This window comes from Galleria mellonella, unplaced genomic scaffold, assembly GCF_026898425.1.
Source record: "Galleria mellonella isolate WM207_F2 unplaced genomic scaffold, CSIRO_AGI_GalMel_v1 utg65, whole genome shotgun sequence".
NCBI lineage: Eukaryota > Metazoa > Arthropoda > Insecta > Lepidoptera > Pyralidae > Galleria > Galleria mellonella.
Genome location: NW_026442138.1, coordinates 4,125,747 through 4,145,937, shown reverse-complemented (window position 1 = coordinate 4,145,937; position 20,191 = coordinate 4,125,747). Strand labels below are relative to the sequence as shown.

The 20,191-nt window shown below is 41.0% G+C and overlaps 1 protein-coding gene across 1 annotated transcript in view; it reads left to right on the top strand.

Annotated features, from left to right (window-relative positions):
* LOC113519838 (myosin-I heavy chain) overlaps positions 1–20,191 on the top strand; it is a 108,827-nt gene that overhangs the window by 80,468 nt on the left and 8,168 nt on the right. Inside the window, exons 13-37 of the mRNA XM_052900429.1 lie at positions 376–509; positions 1,131–1,337; positions 1,800–1,941; positions 2,568–2,800; positions 3,119–3,356; positions 4,228–4,603; positions 5,254–5,416; positions 5,911–6,064; positions 6,365–6,539; positions 7,232–7,386; positions 8,008–8,136; positions 8,897–9,184; positions 9,643–9,878; positions 10,455–10,593; positions 10,950–11,126; positions 11,577–11,724; positions 11,863–12,034; positions 12,741–12,977; positions 13,595–13,763; positions 14,778–14,963; positions 15,406–15,591; positions 16,294–16,501; positions 17,133–17,265; positions 17,796–17,931; positions 18,370–18,612. Coding sequence (XP_052756389.1) covers positions 376–509; positions 1,131–1,337; positions 1,800–1,941; positions 2,568–2,800; positions 3,119–3,356; positions 4,228–4,603; positions 5,254–5,416; positions 5,911–6,064; positions 6,365–6,539; positions 7,232–7,386; positions 8,008–8,136; positions 8,897–9,184; positions 9,643–9,878; positions 10,455–10,593; positions 10,950–11,126; positions 11,577–11,724; positions 11,863–12,034; positions 12,741–12,977; positions 13,595–13,763; positions 14,778–14,963; positions 15,406–15,591; positions 16,294–16,501; positions 17,133–17,265; positions 17,796–17,931; positions 18,370–18,612 — 4,764 coding nt within the window. The remainder of the gene's footprint in view (positions 1–375; positions 510–1,130; positions 1,338–1,799; positions 1,942–2,567; positions 2,801–3,118; positions 3,357–4,227; positions 4,604–5,253; positions 5,417–5,910; positions 6,065–6,364; positions 6,540–7,231; positions 7,387–8,007; positions 8,137–8,896; positions 9,185–9,642; positions 9,879–10,454; positions 10,594–10,949; positions 11,127–11,576; positions 11,725–11,862; positions 12,035–12,740; positions 12,978–13,594; positions 13,764–14,777; positions 14,964–15,405; positions 15,592–16,293; positions 16,502–17,132; positions 17,266–17,795; positions 17,932–18,369; positions 18,613–20,191) is intronic.

Below are 20,191 nucleotides of genomic sequence, written 5' to 3'. Positions count from 1 at the left end.
GTAGTAAACAAACAAACTCACTTCCACATTTATAATATTAATAAGGACTAGTAGGGGAAAAGAGATTGTTAGTAATGGGGTCTAATAGCCCCATTGCTAGCAATATACCCTCTCAGGTCGACCTCTACGCGGTTCCCCCTGGTAACCATCATGTTTAATTCTTGTCGAATTCATCATGGTGGGCCAACTGACCTGCATTCATTCTCACCTATCATTTCCATTGGTACCACATCGGTGTATACCGATAGTGCGGGCCACCATACCATTCCATTTTCAACCATTAAAAAAAAAATCTCCCTTCATCCCGCTGAACATAATGTATGGTTATATTTTTAAATATTAATATAGTATAGTAACTATCCCTATTTTTTTTAGGAAATTTCATTGTCAAGTCCAAATTCGACTGGAACCACACAGCGGGGTACATCCAAGGGGCGACCGACTGTGGTTGACACTTTCAGAGCACAACTTCAATCGCTTGTCGACATGTTGCAGGTTACTGATGTTTGGTACGTATTTTAAAATAAATAAAATTAAGTTATTATATGCTAAGATATTAAAGGATTGGTAACCCTTTTTTTTTTTTAACGTGACGAAATCTTCCAAAGACCTTCCCAACTGCCGGAGGGAAGGCATTTTGTGTGGGATTTTTACCCACTAAAACCTCACGATATACCTCGAGGCGCATATTGGTACCCTACCTGCGCTAATAGTTTACGATGCCGGTGTATCAGTGATATTCTATGATAAGTGAGGAGAAAGTCAGTCACGAGGAAATCTGTCTAATTCGATATATTACTAGTCTCGTAACCCTCACCCTTTACCTCCTAATCCTACCTCTTGTTTTTCAAGTTATAGGTATTAATATAAAGTACTTAAACATGTACGTAAACCACCGTATAAATTCCGGCATAGAATGGGCTACCCCTTCCTTTCCCGTGGCTGTCGTAAAACTAAGGGAACTTGTGATCGAGGGATGAACAGCAGCGTACCTCTTTAAACATGTCTAAAAACCTAACTATGGTTGCCAACCAGCCTGCCAGGCGTGGCAACTACTGGCAAAACTCCCCTTATGTTCAGCAGTGAACCATTTACAGCTAAAATAATAAGGAAACGTAAACATTTAACAGGTACGTCCGCTGCATAAAGCCGAACGAGAACAAGGAGGCGGGGAAGTACAACGATCAACTAGTGCTCGAGCAGCTCCGGTACCTGGGCATGAACGAGATAGTGCGCATCCGCCGCGACGGCTACCCGGTGCACCTCCCCGCGCCGCAGTTCCGCGCCCGCTACCGCTGCCTGTTACCGCATCCGCGACCGCTACAGCCTCAAATCACGTGAGTATACCAAACTCAAACACAAACCAAGTACATAAAAAACTGTTTATGTCTATAGGCGACAGTTACCACTTATCATCAGGTGGACTGTCAACTTGTTTGCCATTCTAACTTGCATTGTATTCTATTGCATGTAGCTATTGGTATATACTTTAAAAGAAATAAAACTAAACGTATAAAAAAAAAACAATAAAAATACATAAAAGAGGTTACACAATTTCTCACGAATGTACAGTGACACAAAATGGTCACAACTCAGTTTATTGCTTTGCCCTCAAAACAGCAAAACACATGCATGTTTGTTACTCTTTCACGCTAAAACCACAAGACGGATTTAAATGAAATTTAGTACACGGATAGATTACATTATAACTTAACATATAGGATATTTTATATATTGATTCATGCGGATGAACCCGCGGAATATAGCTAGTATGTAGTATATTAATTTTTTTCTTACAGAGCTATAATCGATATAGTGAACGCGCCTAAGGACGACTGGCAAATTGGACATACAAAAATATTCATGAGGTCGTCAGTTCACGGACCGCTGGAAGCTAAACGCACTGCATTGCTACAATCATCTGCATTGCTTATACAAAAAGTAAGTTGTTGGCTTGTTTCATTTCTCATTTTATTTTCTTTATTTTTTTATTATTTTTGTAAAATAAATTGGGGTCGCAAGGAGGCAATGTAAAAAGATAATTGGTATTAATGAAAATATAATTATTACTATAATGTTTAAACGGTTAAATGACCTTGAATAAAATTTGATATATGAGTAGACTATCCTAACTTACATATGGAATACTTTATATATTGATTTATTCAAGCAAAGCCATGGGAAATATTTCGTTTTTTTTTATAATTATAGAATTTGTTTATTTATATTAATACATTATAATCTTAAGAATTTTTTTTCTAAACAAATTAATAATCTTTGTTTTATTATTTACATAAAGTTTTTCTATTACATATATTACATTTGTATTTCGAACATTATAATATCTAATTAAATTTAAATTTTCTGAATGAACAAGTGACTAGTGATTGTCCTTTGATGCCAAGAGTTTTTACGCCGCTTTCATTGTACAGAATGTCTTCTAACATACCTTAAATTAATTGAAAAACTAAATTCAAGGTACAAAAGTTATCAAGTCGCATCTAACCATCTGATTATATATATCATTAATTTTTTTTACGCTAACTGAAATATTTGTTATTCGTTAGTGGTACAAGGGCACGGTGAAACGGCGGCAGTTCGTGCAGTGGCGCAGCGCGGCGGTGGTGCTGCAGGCGGCGTGGCGCGGATGGAAGGAGCGCGCGCACTTCCTGCGGCGGCGGCGCGCCGCACTCACGCTGCAGCGCCACCTGCGCGGCGCCTTCGCGCGCGAGGTCGCCGCCGCGCTGCGCGAGATGAGGCGCGTCAACCACGAGATGCGCCTGCGCGAGCAGAGGAACAGGTACATTCCATATTTAAACTAATATTAGGAACAGGAAACATTCGGTTTTTTTGTTTGTAACTTATTATTATTTCAACCGTTAACTGTCCACTGCTGAACATAAGCCTTCCCCATAAGTGGAGTTATTCCAGTATTTGCTATGCTTGGTAGACAGATTGGCAATTAGGCTTTTAGAGATCTTTTATTAGGGACACTGCTGTCCATCCCTCGCCCTCCTTAGTCGCCTCTTACACGCACGGGAATGGAAGGGATGGCTCATTCTATACTGGGGCACACACGACGAATTTTATCCTATACTTATTGAAATTATTTTTCCAGTCTCGCAGAAAAGGCAAACCAGGAACGAGCAGAGCTGGAAACGATGGCGGACCAGCTGCGCGGCATATCGTGCAACACAGCGCGGGCGGACTCCGTGAACCTAGACAACCTGTTCGACTTCCTGGCCGACGTCCCCAGCCAGCGCGGCGCGCCCGACGGCCAGCCCGACCATCACCAGCCCACCATCGCCGAGATCGGGGACTCCATGGAGCGCCTGGCCGATGATCTGCACCAGGAGGTTAGTCTCGTATAGCCAGTACCAACTTCAGCAGGGGAGATGCAGTTAGGCAACATCCAGGAGCGCTAAAGCTAAAGCTGTCCAATCTGTGGATTAGTGTAGTACTGTTGACTTACTCGGTATCCTTGATTGATCTTTTTTCGCCCGTTTGGTCCTCGTCCAAGGTTGGCCTTAGGCTACTTGGTGCTCAAGAGCACCAAGTAGCCTAAGGCCAACCTTTCGTATGACATATGTTGCGAGTCAAAAGTTCATTCTTAACAATCATTGCCTTCGTCCTTATAAGTACTTATCAACTTTAATGTCTCTTACCATCTTGAAAAGATTTCTTTTAAAAACAATTAATATACAAATATGTTTATTATAATTGTTCGTATTTTTTATGTCCATTCTACTATGTTAGTTTACATACCTTTTTTGATTGCGGGTCCAATCCCCCACAATACAAACATTTTATATTCACAATTGTTTATAATGATCTAAGCATATACTATGTATGTATGTTAAGTATTTACAAAAGCAATTGTGTATATCAGTCATCATGGAACCATATTAAAAATTCTGCTTAGTTAAAGACTATATGGTGCTGTTTTTGCACTTCACCCCAACTCCATACAATTTCAAGCAAGCTGTGGAACAGATGATCTTAAATTATCGGAGTATTCACAGTTACGTGTGGGTAGGTCTGACATGCAATTTCTCGAACTCGGTGACGGGACTACTCGCTTGAAGTTAGCTGTTTAACAGCGGTAGGTAATCGCGCGTTGTTCACAGCGGTCATTTAATGTGACCAGCTACAAAGCTATATGTATCAATCTATATTTTATTTATTTATTCTTCTACTAATATCAATATATCTTTCTCCTATCATCAGTTGGAGCACGTGCTGGCCTCAGAAATGAACGAGCTGAGCAAATCGCACACGGAAGCGCAGCGGAAACCCGACGGTGCACCATCCGACGCGATACCGCCGCCGCCGCCGCCCACGTCCTTACCGCTCCACGCGATCGTGCAGCCTTCGCCGCCGGTACCGCCGGCGATGACGTCATCGCTCAACGGCGGCACATCATCACTCAATGGAGGCACGTCACCCATGTCCAACGGCGACTCGATGACGTCATCGCTGATACTGCCGCCGCCGCCGCCGCCGCCTGAGCCTGCCGAGGAGTCGCCGACGTTCCCACCACCTCCTGCGCCCTGTTCGTTACCGGAACCGGCACATCCGCCACCGCCGCCACCTGCTACCAAAGGTATTTTTACAGTAAATTGTAATAATTATATATGTAAATGGCGAGAGCTGTAAACAGGGACGTGAATAGTGAAAGGTGATGATGAAAGCAAATCAGTTGGTCTGATTAATTAATCAGCAATTAATATGACTGACTGATATAAGTCATACATCATCTTATATACCATCTGTCTTTAACAATTTAATTGTTTTAATCATATTCTTTATCCTTCTAATGTTAATTATAAAGTGTGTTAAATGTGAAAGTTTGTGAGTCAATTAATTGAAATTTGCAGTATAGGTAGGTATATATCCTAATTTAACACATAGGATATTTTATATGCTGATGCACTCAGGTAAATGTCCGTAAGAAATAACTAATATACTTAATTTATTTATTTTACATACTTGAACAAGATAACGCATTTTAATAACGATTCCTGCACTAAGTTTCAGGTTTATATCGCTGGCATCTTATATCATTAAATACAAAACAAATAATTACAAATCGACAGATACATTAAAAAAAAAATGCAATATTATAAGGTTGTGTGTGTGCTTCTAACTTCATACCATACACAAAGAATGCAAGGGACCTCAGACACTGTTACTTATTTATAATTCTATAACATCATTAATTTTGTAGTTGTTAATATGCCAATGATTTTACAGACGTCACTCCACCAGAGTTGACGAATGGCGTCATCCCGAACGGCAAACTGACCGTGTTGAACGGCAAAGAGCCGATCTACGAGGCGGTGATCCCGCGTAACGATCAGTGCAAGGAGACGACCCCACCGCCACCGCCACCACAGTTGTCGTCAGAAAGTAACGGGTACGTATAACAAATTATTTTTAAGGGTATAACTGATCTTCTTCTCTTTCTTACTCTTGACTGACTTTCTTTTCTTAACTATGTAAAAAACTCCTTATACTTTTCATTGTTCATATCAAAGCTTACTGAAATTGACAGATAATTGATAGATTGAAAGAAAAAAAGAAAAAACGATTTACTGGAATGTCGGGTATTTTTATTATTACCGTTGTTTCCTCGTTTTGTTTTTTGCAAAATATCCTAAAATCCGAGAGTACACTAAAGAAAAAAAATCAGTTTAAAAAAAAATACAACTTTCCAATCTTTTCTACTTATTATTAATAAAAATAGAATATTTAAAAAGTGATCTGCTAGCGAATTAGATTAATCGCCAATGAAAACCAATTTTAAACTTTAGTTTTCTTTTTTTATTTAAATATAGAATACGTAATGTGCTCTAGAATGTTTTCTTTTTTAAATAAACTTCGATATTCAAATTGTTATTTATACTATAGACTGCCAACCAAAGAAGTAGAGCCGGAACCAGACGCGCCACTGCCGCCTCCTCCCGCGTCGGTGCTGCGGAAGACTCCCACGCCCACCCCTCCACCGCCCATACCGATGGACACGTGCATTAGCCCACCTCCGATACTTAATGGGGACTCTACTGTAAGTACAATTCCAATTCAACTATCCATAATAACGATGCCAATTAAGGAACTCTTGACACCAGAATACGAGACATGAGTAGTAGTAATAGTGATATAAGTAAATGAAAAAAAAATTAAGTCTAACATTAAATTGAGACTCATTTCTTATTTTTTTTTCTTCTTCTTATCATACTTTTTTTAAACGGTTTTATTTTATCTAAATAAGTCTTGGTTTTCCTTTTACAAATAAATAAATAAAAATCTTCTAGCCGTAGTAATATAACAAAGGTTTTAATTAAAAAAATGTCTGCACAAACAGAACACAGAACGCAACGCTCGCCGCAAAGAGCGCGTGGAGCGTCGCCTGCATCAACTGGAAGCGTCCTCACCGCCGGCAAGTGCAGTGCCGCCGACCACACCGCCGCCAGACGCGGCCAACGATCTCGCTGAATTCGCTAAATTATATTTCAATGACCACCCAAGATCACCTGAAGGTACTTACTTTCTTACTTACCGGCCATGTTGTTTTTTATTTGTGTCAACTTATTCCTCTCAATTTTTTATAAAGCTACCTCAACCAATAATAGGTTGTTCTCTAAATCCTACATATATTATTGTCACTTTATGTAGTGGAAATAAAATACAATACGCGTTTTTTTATTGTTTTAACAACTACGATGACAAACTAGCATATGTCCGTCTAATGGTAAACAGTAACCTATGAATACTCACAACTTTGTTTAGTTTTTTTTTTTTTCAAATCTCATTATAACAGTAAAAAAAATCTTAATAAATACACTAGAAAATATTCTTTACTAGAGGGAGACTTCGTACAAAACTCGATTGCTTGGGTACCTCTGTCCCATCCGTGTTTCAACCGTAAAGCAGTTGTGTCTGCATGGCTGTGCTTCGGTTTGAAGAGTGGGATATGGCGTGAATTTACGGGGTACAGAGTAATAACACCTGAGTCCTCAGGAATGGCAACGCATGGGGGTATCATGGGCGAAACAGTATACTCTGTTATGTCCATAATACTGCTCATGTCTATAGGCGACAGTTACCACTTTCCATCAGGTGGGCCGTTAGCTTGTTTGCCATTCTAAGTTGTATAAAAAAAATTACTAAATACTACTTTCACAATCCTGCAAAATAATGCAATATTAAAAAATGCTAATGTTCATAACAGGTACTATAATGGCAACACTAACCCGCAAGAGTAAATCAATGGAAGTTCTAACAAAAGAAGAGATGATCACGTATCACAAGGGGAACAACATTCCCACCTCGCACATACAACTGCACGATCCGGATAGCATCACAGCGGCGGTCAATATATTCCGGGTATGACATATTACTGAAATCTTTGCTTAATATCAGCACCGGATTTAAAGACTCATTAATCAAGGGTCTAGCGAGGATACAGTGGAATCACTCCCACTCCTATGACATTTTTTGTACAGTCACAGAGAAAAGGGGCAATTTACACAATAGATGTTAGTAGACTCATCAATAAAGGGTCTAACGGTGACACTATCCAATCACTCCGACTCCTATGACATTTTTTGTACATTCACCGAAAAAATGGGCAATTTACGCAATAGATGTTAGTAAACTCTTCAATAAACGGTCTAACAGTGACTCTGTGGAATCACTCCCCCTCCTACGACATTTTTTTGTAAAATTACCGAGAAAATGGGCAATTTACATAATAGATATTAGTAAACTCAATAAAGGGTCTAACGGTGACACTATCCAATCACTTCCACTCCTATGACATTTTTTGTACTCGTACAGTCACCGAGAAAATGAGCAATTTATACAATAGGTGTTTTGATGCCCAACATTATATTTTGGAAGAATTAATATCTATTAGCTTTGTTTAATTTGAGACTAGGCGATATTGCGTGATATGTTATTGTCTGTTATTTATTAATTTACTTATTCGTTATATTGTTGTTACAGGATTTGTGTCGGTACATGCGCGGCGAACTGACTGCAGACAAGGAAACACAAGTAATACAATCCATAATAGGAAAAGGATTAGAACGTGAAGAATTGAGGGATGAAATCCTAGTACAGTGTGTAAGACAGGTGAGGGATAATTACTAAAAGAAAAGAGATCATAAATTGTTAGTAAATTTTTTATGGTTATTTTAATACTGTTCTCTTAATAACTAACAGCAAAATTACAATTTTCTTTTTCTTTCTCCAAAACCCTACAAATTGGAAGTACACTTCCAAATAGCTAAATATATCTACCTAATAGTTAATTTTAAACTTTCACGATATTTACACATATTTTAAACGCGAACTGCTTTTATATATAAATAATACCTACATACCTGCTTGATGATTGTGCATTTAAAATATATGTCTAACTATTCTCAAGTGATGTGCTTACCGACAAACATGTTAGTTTTTATTTATATAAATCTGAAAAATTATAAAAAAAAAACAAAATGTTACAGTCAGTTGTTTGCCATTTTGCAAAGTTGTATAAAAAAAAATAAAAACAAATTCTGTTAACACTTATCTATGTGTTCTATATGTCTAAAAGTTAAGTAATAAGTAAGTAAACAGACTCGGTGTGAAAATAAAAATATTGAGTATTTGACTACATACATAAGACTACAATCAATCAATCATATTTATTTGCTTATCATAAAAGTGAAGTAAGTTTCACAGTTTAGTTAGCAAGTTTAGTTCGTTAGCACTCACTAGTAAAGTGTTCACTTGTAAATAATCAATCAAAAACATTGGAAAATATTCAATTGTTTTTGAAAATTGATACATAATTGAATTGTCGCCATAGTCTGTTATGGAGGCTACTAACAGCGGCCACTGTGGACAGATCACAGAGTGCCCGGTGGAGGAGTGGGCGGAGCGCGTGTGGCTGGTGCTGTGCCTGTGCGCGGTGGCGTGGCAGCCGAGCCGCGGCCTGGCGCGCTACTACTGCGCGTGGCTGCGTGCGCACGCGCGCCTGCCCGCGGCGGCCACGCCCCCCGCCGCGTCCCCCGCCGCGCCGCCCGCCGCGCCCTGCACGCCGCCGGCCCGCGCCGCGCACTGCGCGCAGTGGTGCCTTGACAACTGCCGCGGCGCCGCGCCCAGACTGCTGCCGCCCAGCACTGTTGAGATTGCGGTTAGTATTTTTTTTTAATGGCTGAAAATAAAATAGTTACCTCGCCTGCACTAGCGGTTTGCATTGGCGGAGCATCAGAGAGTGATGATAGATGAGGATTAAAGCAGATATCGTGACGAATTCAACAGTTATTGACTACGATAATAAATAATCTCTGATTGGGACATACATTGTACATGAGACATTAATTATGATGAATACAGTACTTAAAATACCTTCTATAATTGATGCAATAAAGAGTATGTAAAACACCTATTTTTGCCAAACCTATTAAAATAGGTCACGGCGCGAGAGTCCGATCGTTATTGCAATTTTTAAAAGGCCGACAGCACACCTGCAATGTTGTGGGTGATTATGGGTAGCGGTAATCACTTATCACCAGGTGAGCCACATGCTCGTTTGCCCCCTGTGTTGTAAATAAAAAAAGGAAATAATAAGTGCGTGTACGTGTGGTGCAGGCGATGCGGCGCCTGGGCACGATAGTGTGCCGCTTCTTCTTCCTGGACGGGCGCACGAAGGCGATCGACGTGCACCCGGCGGACACGGCGGCGGCGGCGGCGGCGCGCCTGGCCGACAAGCTGGGGCTGGGCGCGGCGGCGCGCGCCGGCTGGGCCGTCTACCAGCAGCGCGCCGCCCGCGAGGAACACGTGCGCGCCACGCACTACCTCTACGACGTCATCGCCGCCTGGGAGATGTGAGCCGCCGCTTCTTACCACCACCACTTACCACTACATACCACTACATGCCATTACATACCACTACATGCCATTACATACCACTACATACCATTACATACCACTACATACCAGCGCCCAGCTGCGACAATGTGTAAAAAAAACACCCAAATGTTTGTCGAAATAGGTCGCAGTCAGATGACTGCGACAATAAAAAGATTATTTTTGAATTTCGAATTCTTTGTTTGAAATTTAATTGTTTTAAAATTAATATACACTGCAGTCGTGTACAGTAAGCAGTACATTAGTACATGAAGACTTTTTGCATCTATTTATTGTGTGGCGCCAGCGCTGGCAATTTTCTCGCCTAATGCTCCGAGTTTTCTCAAATTAGATTTTTGGAAAGATACAGTTAGCATCAAATGGATTAAAATTCTTCAGGGTCGGCAACACGTGCGTTATGGCCCCTTGTATAGCAGGTTCACAGACTACGGTAGCCGCTTACCATACCAAACTCAAATAGTCATATGCTTGTTTATTACCTTAATAGTTTAAAAACATTTGTTGATTTAACAATGTACATATTAATTAACTAGGCAACAAGGCCCGGGCGGCGGGTCGGCTGACAATCGCTTCGTGTTCAAACGGCGATTGTTCCGTGGCGGCCGGGAGCTACCACATGATCCCGTAGAAGTTGCCCTACTATACGCTCAAGCTGTACATAGCGTTGTCAAGGTAATTTTTGACACATTTAATAACAGTGCTTTGTATCATTGCAAAAATTCCACATTGGGTCGATTTTTGGTCGCCGATCATCCGCGATGAAACGCCAATACATGAAATTGCGTATAACTTGCTATTTTAGGTCGCACTGCGCAGAAAATCAGTTACGTTGACTTAACGCTGCGCAACGTTCATCTTTAGTCGTTTCCTATTTAGTTATCGGCATACGTATCGTATTGCACATTTACTTACGTATTAGCGACCGAAGATTAACCTGTTATAATTGTAATGTACCTGTTTAAATAAAAAGCCCTATTGATTGCGTGACCCGCTGCACTATCCTGTAAGCTACTGTGGGTTGTCGCCAGATGGACGAGTTCCCGGTGTCGGAGAAGGTAGCGCTGCAGCTGGCGGGGCTGCAGGCGCAGGTGTCGCTGGGCGAGCCGCCGCCGTCGCCGCCGCCGCCGCACACGCGCGCCTACTACGCACAGCCCGACCAGTTCCTGCCGCAGCGCATCGCGCGCGCGCGGCCAGCACACCAGTGGGTGCGTACCGACCACTGTCGTCACTGCTCTCTCCCACTCCCTACTTCGTGACACTCCTCTCTGCTCCCTTCTGCCACTCCCTACTTCGTGACACTCCTCTCTGCTCCCTTCTGCCACTCCCTACATCGTGACACTCCTCTGTGCTCCCTACCGCTACTCCCTACTTCCTGACTATCCTTGCTTTGTCTGTTTGCACACCTGCAATGCCGCTGGTGTTGTGGGTGATCATGGGCGGCGATAGATAAAAAAAAAAATATCCTATCTCTGATGCCGTTATCCAACATTTCCAATCACTGTTTATCTCTGTCTTTGAAATTTTATACTGTTCACTAAAGCTCTATATCTCTCCCTTTAAATCCTGTCTTTTAATTTCATTCTCTCCATGCTGCATTCTATCATTCAATCAATATTTACTAAAAAAATTGTAATCATATTATAAAATTATTGCAGGCAACAATCCTCGCTCAAGCTCACCGACAATATGGTGCAGGTCGTGCAGAATTGACAGCAAAAGCGCTGTACCTCTCTTGCGTTATGCAATATCCACTATATGGAGTGACACTCTTCCCTGTCACTTATAAAGGATATTGGGCTCACGGTAAGACCTCTTTAAAGTTTTTTTTTTTTTTTTAATATAGCAATGAGGACAGAAGGATTTTATAAACCAGTTTAAAATGCAATTTTGTATATGTTTTCTATTCAAAACAATTACCAAATCATTTTTGTTGCATGCCAGGTCCCAACGTCCTCTTAGGAGTGGGCTCCGAAGGTGTCGTTCTAGTCCGCCCCGCAGATAAAGTGGTACTAGCCGAGTATCCATACAATAACATAGCGGCGTTACTAATGGACCCCGTGGACAACGGTCTCACTATCAGTTTGACGCATCATGGACAACACGATGGCCTAAGGTAATTGCAATAAATCACTCACAAACACGCTGATATCTAGTTCATTATAATTGTGGTTTCTATATCTGTCACGCCTGTCTCCCATTAGAGTAGGCAAAAACAATGGAACGCCAAATGCTTCGATTCAAACAAACCTCTTTCGCTTCTTTCACATTCATCAATCTTTTCATACACGCTCGCCGGTTACGGGTCTACTATTGAAAATTGATACAATCGAATCTAGTAGCCATATTTAAACTTCAGTAATTTTACCGTGAACTTACAGTGATAGCTTAAAATGGATTCTATAGAAGTGACTTATGTTTGTGAAGTTTACGAAGATAGAATAAAGAATACGTTCTCTACTCATATAGGTAATGTAACTAAATTATGTCTGTATATGGAAGATATTTAATAAAATTTGATATGAGAAATCTTAGTAAAACAAATATATACTAAAACAATAATATTTAGAAATTTTGTTAGTTAGTTGCATTATCATTCAAAAACTACCGCATCAAATTGGAGATAATAATGAATGATAGGCGGTGCCACATTGTAAATTTTCTCGCATACTATTGTTTTCACACGATTGAATGTATAGGTGCCAAATGCAAATGTACCACGAATGTCCGTTAGACCAGTCAGTTTTAGGCACTGACGCAAACCGCCTGCGATGAAGATCGGTCTGATGTGGCGTTTGCCTAACGGTCCGTTTGTTTGGCAGGTGCATAGTACTAGAGTCGGCGCAGAAGAACGAGGCGGCGTGGCTGATGGCGGCGTACAGCCCGACGCTGGGCAACGGGCTGGCGGACGAGCCGCCGCGCCGCGCCGCGCCGGCCGCCGAGCGCTCGCGCCTGGCCGCCGCGCTGCGTGCTGCACGCCGCGCGCTTGTGGACTGCGGCCTGCTGCGTCGCCCCGCCGACCCCTCCGCCGGCAACTTCCTCAGGAACACGCTGCGCAGGTGTGTACGACACAACGACGCTGCTCCTTCGAACCGGATTAAAGTCCTCGCTACGAGGAATATAACACATTCACATTTGCCGGTTACATTCTATTGTATATCTTTTTTTTTTATACAACTTAAAATGGCAAGCAAGCTGACAACCCACCTGATGTAAAGTGGTAACCGTCGCCTATAGACATAAGCAGTATCATGGACGTAACAGATTATACTGTTTCGCCCATGATGCTTCCCATACGTTGCCATTCCTGAAGACTCAGATGTTATTCCTCTGTACCCTGTAAATTCACGCCATATCTCACCCTTCAAACCGAAACACAGCCATGCAAATACAACTGCTTCACGGTTGAAACACGAATGGGACAGAGAAAAGAAGAATGTTTATCTTTAGATATTACTTTAGAAACAACATTCAAAATTTTTCAAAAACATCTTTCTGTATCAAACTCGTTATGGGATTGTGTGTGGTTTTTAACAAAAAATAATGTTTCCTAATAATAAAACTTTTCCATACTACACTACATCTTCCTTTCAACCTTTATGTTACTAAATACATAGATTTCATCTTACGCATTTAAATGATGTAAAATATTAATTTTGCCTAATGTTTGTCGTAGACTTAGCAAGCACAGACTAGAAAAAGTGCGTTTGGACATGGCTGCCGAGACACAAGGCGAGTGCTACAAGGGCTTCCCGGCCGGCTACTGGTGCTGGTCCCGCTCGCTGCCGCACAGCCTCACCAAGCTCAACGAGGCTGAAGAAGTGGCTGCCATGCAGATATTTAAGGTACGTTCATTTCTTCATCTCATTTAGAAAAATCAAAAGATGACACTTCGTATTCTTACTCTAAGGTTGCCGCCAGAGGGAGACTTTGTACAAAATCGATTGCTTGGGTACCTCTCTCCCATTCGTGTTTCTACCGTGAAGCAGTTGTATTTGCATGGCTGTGTTTCGGTTTGAAGGGTGTGATATGGCATAAATTTACAGGGTACAGAGGAATAACACCTGAGTCCTCTGGAATGGCAACGCATGGGGGGTATCATGGGCGAAACAGTATACTCTGTTATGTCCATGGTACTGCTCATTTCTATAGGCGACGGTTACCACTTTCCATCGGGTGGGCCGTCAGCTTGTTTGCCATTCTAAGTTGTATAAAAAAAGAGATTGTTAGTAGTAGAAATTCCAGTCTTTAGTATCAGTCTCCTTGTTAGTAAAATATCAGGTCGATCTCTATTCAGTCCTACTTAGAAATCATCGTTCCTAATTTCTGGTGAATTAAAAACGATGGGCCGACTGGTAGTTCATCCTCATCTACCATCTCTCTATAGTACACCTTTAATGTATACCGATAACGCAAACGACGTCACTATTCTTTTCTATTTAGAAAATTACTCTGTCATGTAGCTGAAATCCCAGGATTGTAATGTATTCATAATTAGTCTATGCTTGTCTTGTCTATGGTATGAAAAAAGAACAATGAGAATTATCGATGTATAAAAGCTTTTGGTTTAAAAGTTTTTATAAAAAAGAAACAAATTTTTACGCTGGCGGAGCACCAGTGAAGGGTGATAGATGAGAATGAAAACAGGCCAGTTAGCCCATCATGATGAATTCAACAGGATTTAACCATGATAGTTTCCAGGGAGAACCGCGAGGAGGTCGACCTGGTTGGGTATATTGCTAGCAATAGAATTCTCAGTCTCCATTACTAACAATCCCTTTCCCCCCAAGAAACTAATATTGATTGTAAGTTACTCTTTTATTAATTGCACAACCAAATAATCGTCGTTTCGTTCCTAGGATATAATGAGTCACGCGGGTCTAAACGTGAACGAAGGCAGTACTACCAACCTGGCGAACAATAACAGCATTAGCAGCCAGGAGAGCGAGAGCGATGACCGCGTTGCGCTCGCGCAGTCGCTGTTACAACGCTGCCTGCAGAAGGACACGCTGCTATGCGAGCTCTACGTGCAGCTCATCAAACAGGTAATTTATAGTACTTATCTTCGGTGACGGAATGTCGCTACAGGTAATATGCATACGATTTGTTATTTCCGGTTACATATCATCGATCATTAAGTCCACTTAATGCCATGTGACGACATTCGGTCTACGGTGCACCGATATTAGGTCAACGGAAAATCTGCAATGCCGCATTACACGGTTTACTCGTATTTATGGGACGCGCCGCACTCGGCAGATAGTTCTCACTTTGATAGGTCAAACAATCGTGCTACCGAAAATATATAGAATATGGAGCTAACTTAAAATATAGCAAGAATTATTACTAATTTTACACTCAATACGTCTAATAAGCCTATTTTAGTTATTGAAGTATGTTTATTTATTTATTTTCAATATATAATGGATGTTGACCTGTTTATATAATCCTTAAATGTAAAATGTTTACGTTGATGCATGTGTGCAGACAACGGAACACCCAGAGCCGCAGTCGCGCGTGTCCGCACGGCACTGGGCGCTGCTATGTGCAGCCGTGGGCGCGGCCCTGCCGCCCGCTAAGCCGCTGCGGCGCTTGCTACTAGCGCACCTGCGTTATCGCGGTACCGCGCTGCACCACGGCGAAGAGGGCAAGTTCGCACGCCGCGCTGAACAGGTACTATACGAATTAAATACAAAACTTATATTGGGGTTGATTTATAACTTTATTTCCTGAAAATGTACCTAAAGGTTTCGTGCCTTCAGTCACACTGTTTATAATTACCCTTCTCCATCCAAAGGTTGCCTGGAGGAGGTCGCTCTTAGCGATAAGGTCGGCCATAGTCTTCTCAGTATAATATTTTCTTGTAATTGTTTGTATTTAAAATAAGTTTACTATTGTAATCTTACGGAGGAAACAATAAGGAGTATCTATCTGTTTAAAGGTTATCTAGTCTGTTGTAGCTGGAAAACTGTAATCTGTAAATGTAGCAGTAGATATCGGTGTGAGATGAAATGATGTGAAAGGAAATATGAATATAAAAACAGACGTTCTTGTCAGATTACATATATAAGACGAGTCGTGATGGTAACTTTCACGACTTCAGTTTCATAGTTTCCAGACAATTTCAGAATTTTCGCAGAGTATGAGGGCGCCAATATATCCGATAATATAGTGAAAAAGTAAAAGCACACCTTAGTTCATGCGATAAATTTTAATCGTAAACCAACGATATAGATACTCGTATTTTTTAAATAAAAATGTATCTTAAAACTGTAGATCGGTACGCACATTGTTCCGCTAGATATTCATACAAATCATGGCCAATGAACTACGATGTAAACATTAGTTTGTATTGTTTTGACATTTGTCCGCTAGATCGCGCTGAGCAGCGCGCAAGTGCCGCGGCGCGTGGCGGCGCCGTCCAAGGAGGAGCTGCTGTGCGCGGCGGCGCGGCGGCCCATGCACGTGCGCGTGCTGCTGCTGGACGGCAAGCAGCACGGGCTCGTGTTCGGGCCCGCCGCCACCGCCGACCTGCTCGTCGCCATGCTGCGCGAGAAGATCGGCCTCAGCGACGCGGCCACCGGTCCGTAACCCCCACATTCATTACGTACTACTAGGTTACGTTAAATATGCAGCTACTACAGTTTTATTACGGCTATGAATCTATCAATTAATGACATCTTGTTATTACTAGCTTTTATCTAACTTGCAATGTATATTTGTTTACAAGTTAATCGTGTGGTTCTGGTATACAACGGGCTACTTCTTCCTTTCCCTCGAGTATCGGTGTAGTTGTGGGTTGAATTGAATTAAATAGTCAAGGAATGGGCAGCAGCGTCCCTCCTAAAACACCACTAAACCTAACTACCTACCAAACTTGGCAACTACTGGCAAAATCCCCCCAACAGGGAGGCAATATGTTCAGCAGTAGACAGTTAACGGCCATGATGTTGATGGTGTACGGTTGTTTAGGTCAAATCTTGTAAACTGAATTAAACCAACATATTATTATCTAATCTAGCTAAAATTTAAACGTTTAGTTCTATACTACAACTCAATATGTAATACTGTAATACCATAAGATGTCAGATGGTGAAGAATAATAATGATAAAATAAGATTTTTTTTTAAAATAACCGCAGTTAAAACATGGCGCACTAGACTATAAAAACTTGAATTTAAAAATCTTTTAAAACAGACTCGTTTTTTCGTTAGGTTACGCGTTGTACGAAGTTTGCGCGAACTCGACACCAGCGGGCGCGGGCGAGCGTGCACTGAACGGTTCCGAACGCGTGGGAGACGTACTTGCACGCTGGGAGAAGGCCGGCGCCACCGCAGCCGCCTGCAGGTACACACGCATACATTTTATTTATTTATTTAATACTTAATTGTACACATCAATTATTCATAAAAAAATATGACATAGGTAATCAAATGTACATAGGCGACCTTAACCCTATAAAAGTTCTCTTCCGGCAAACCAGAGGGAGACTTTGTACAAAAGTCGATTGCTTGGGTACCTCTGTCCCATTCGTGTTTCAACCGTGAAGCAGTTGTGTTTGCATGGCTGTGTTTCGGTTTGAAGGGTGGGATATGGTGTGAATTTACTGGGTACAGAGGAATAACACCTGAGTCCTCAGAAATGGCAACGCATGGGGGTATCATGGGCGAAATAGTATGTGTTTGTACTGTTATGTCCATGGTACTGCTCATGTCTATAGGCGACGGTTACCACTTTCCATCGGGTGGGCCGTCAGCTTGTTTGCCATTCTAAGTCGTATAAAAAAAAATGTCAGCAGGTAGAGCGGTGTACAATGTTGTGAAAATTTTAATTCAGATTTTTTTAAGAAATTCAAATCCTGTATTTTTTTATCGTAGGCTTGTGTTTAAGAAACGCCTATTCCTTGGCGAGCGACCGCTGCACACAGCTTGTGTCGCTGAAATGGAGCTGTTATATTATCAAGTGTTGCACTCAATTCGACACGACCGACTTCCTATTGAAACTGATGAAGCTGTAAGTACATTTATTTACTTATTTTGGGAAAAATTCATTATATTTTATATATTTTAGAAAAATCATAACGATAACAGATATTAACTTGTTTTTAATATTATAATTTTACAGAAATCACTACACTCATTTGAAATTGAGGCTAAAGAATTTTACATTGACAGTTTACATTTATTATCACGGATTTTAATTTTTTTTTTTTTAAGTAGGGGGATATTGTTAGGTACCTAGTGTCTCGATAAAGAGTTTTTTTTTTTTTTGCTAGGGAATACCATTTCCCTAAATATCGAGAGCCAGTTACACTTCGCTATCGGGATACCAAATGTAACGGTGAATTTACAATTTATTTATATGGTCTATAAGTTTTAAATTTTCTGTTGTTATGTGTATAAATATAATAATAGAATGATATGAAATGGGGGATGCGTTGCGCGGCGGCAGGTGATGGTGGCGGCGCTGCACGCGCAGGTGGTGAACGGCGAGTGCCTTGGCGGCGGCGAGGAGTGCGCGGCGGCGGCGGGCGCGGTGCTGCCGGCGCGGCTGGCGCAGCCCGCGCTGCCCGCGCCCGCCGTGCGCCTGCACCACCTGGCGCTGCGCGGCACCGGCCCGCACGCCGCCATGCAGCGCGCGCTCACGCTCGCCGCCTCCTGGCCGCTCACCAGGGCCACCATCTTCGACGTCATGGTCGGTCCACGCTACTGCTCTACACACCACTACACACCACCTCATGGAACACCTTCACCATCACCTATACCTATAAACATGACATCGCAGAATACACTGTGATGCTTATAGTACTCCCCGTGTTAGGGGGAAAGGGATTGTTTTTTTTTTTTTTTTTTTTTTTTTTTTGTGGCGTTCACCCCGATATTAGGGTATTTTGCCAAGAACAAAACGGGGAAACGATAATAGTAATAAAAATACCTAACACAAACGAATTTAGAAAGGATAAGGATTAGGTCTAGGATATTTATAGGATATGAAACATATACTTGTACATATGAGAATATACTTATAAATATATAGGAAAAGCAATTGATGCAACTATAAATGTATTCATGTAATATAACTAAATCTTAATATTGTTATCATATATATATGAAGATAGTATTTTATAGATAATAGGATCATTGGAAGAAAGTAGAGTAAGAATAGAAGTTGGGAATGGAACACGGATGGATCGGAGATGATTAAAAAGGGAGGTGTGGTCAAATTTAGAACATGAGAAGAATATATGATTCAAGTCCGCCACTTCAGCACCGCAATTACACGACGAACTTTGTACAATACCAAGCTTGTATAAATGAGAAGGTGTGCATACGTGACCTAGACGCATACGAGTTATAATAGTTGTTGCGGTCTTTCCAAGCTTTAATTTACAAAACCATGGTTTGAAAGGAATATCGGGTTGTATAAGGCGATAAAATCTTCCTTTTATTGTACTTGTTTTTTCCCAATATTCCTTCCAGGCATACCTTAAATATATTTTTGGGAGACAAGCTAGGTCACTACAGTAATTATGATACGGATACATATCACCACAAGTTACAGCCTCTCTTGCAATAAGGTCAGCTTTGTCATTGCCGCTAATACCACTGTGTCCTGGTAACCAGGCAAAAGAAACGGAATAACCTCTCAACATGCAAAGATAAAGACTTTGTCTTATGTCACAAATAATGGGATAAACTGGTTTTGATTTAAACGGATATTTGGCTAGAGCTTGCAAAGAGCTCATAGAGTCAGTGAAAACTATTGCCTTATGTAATTTCATTAAAAGTATATATTCTACAGCTTTTAAAATACCATAACATTCCCCGGTAAAAACTGAAGACTCCGGTGGAAGTTTAATTTTTTGAACGATATTAAATTGTGAATGAAACACACCCACACCTACACAACCGCTATTGTCTGGTTTTGATGCATCAGTAAAGATGTAGTGCCATTCATTCCATTCAATGTCAGTTATAAACATAAATTTGGCATTCAATTCTGAATCATTTTTTAATAACCCAAAATCATATTTAATATTAGGAGATAAAACTAAAGATTGATATGAGCATTTATAAATGGGAAAACAGGACGATGTAAAAGTGGGAGATTCTATGGATTTATATTTTTCATAACTTTGTATTAAACATGGAGGTTTTTTATGTTTCCAATAAGATGAAGACGAAATAAAGATATGTAGTTGAGATAACTTTTGAATAAGCGGATGATCAGATAATTGTAAACAACGAAAAAAGAAGCGATCAGATAGATATTG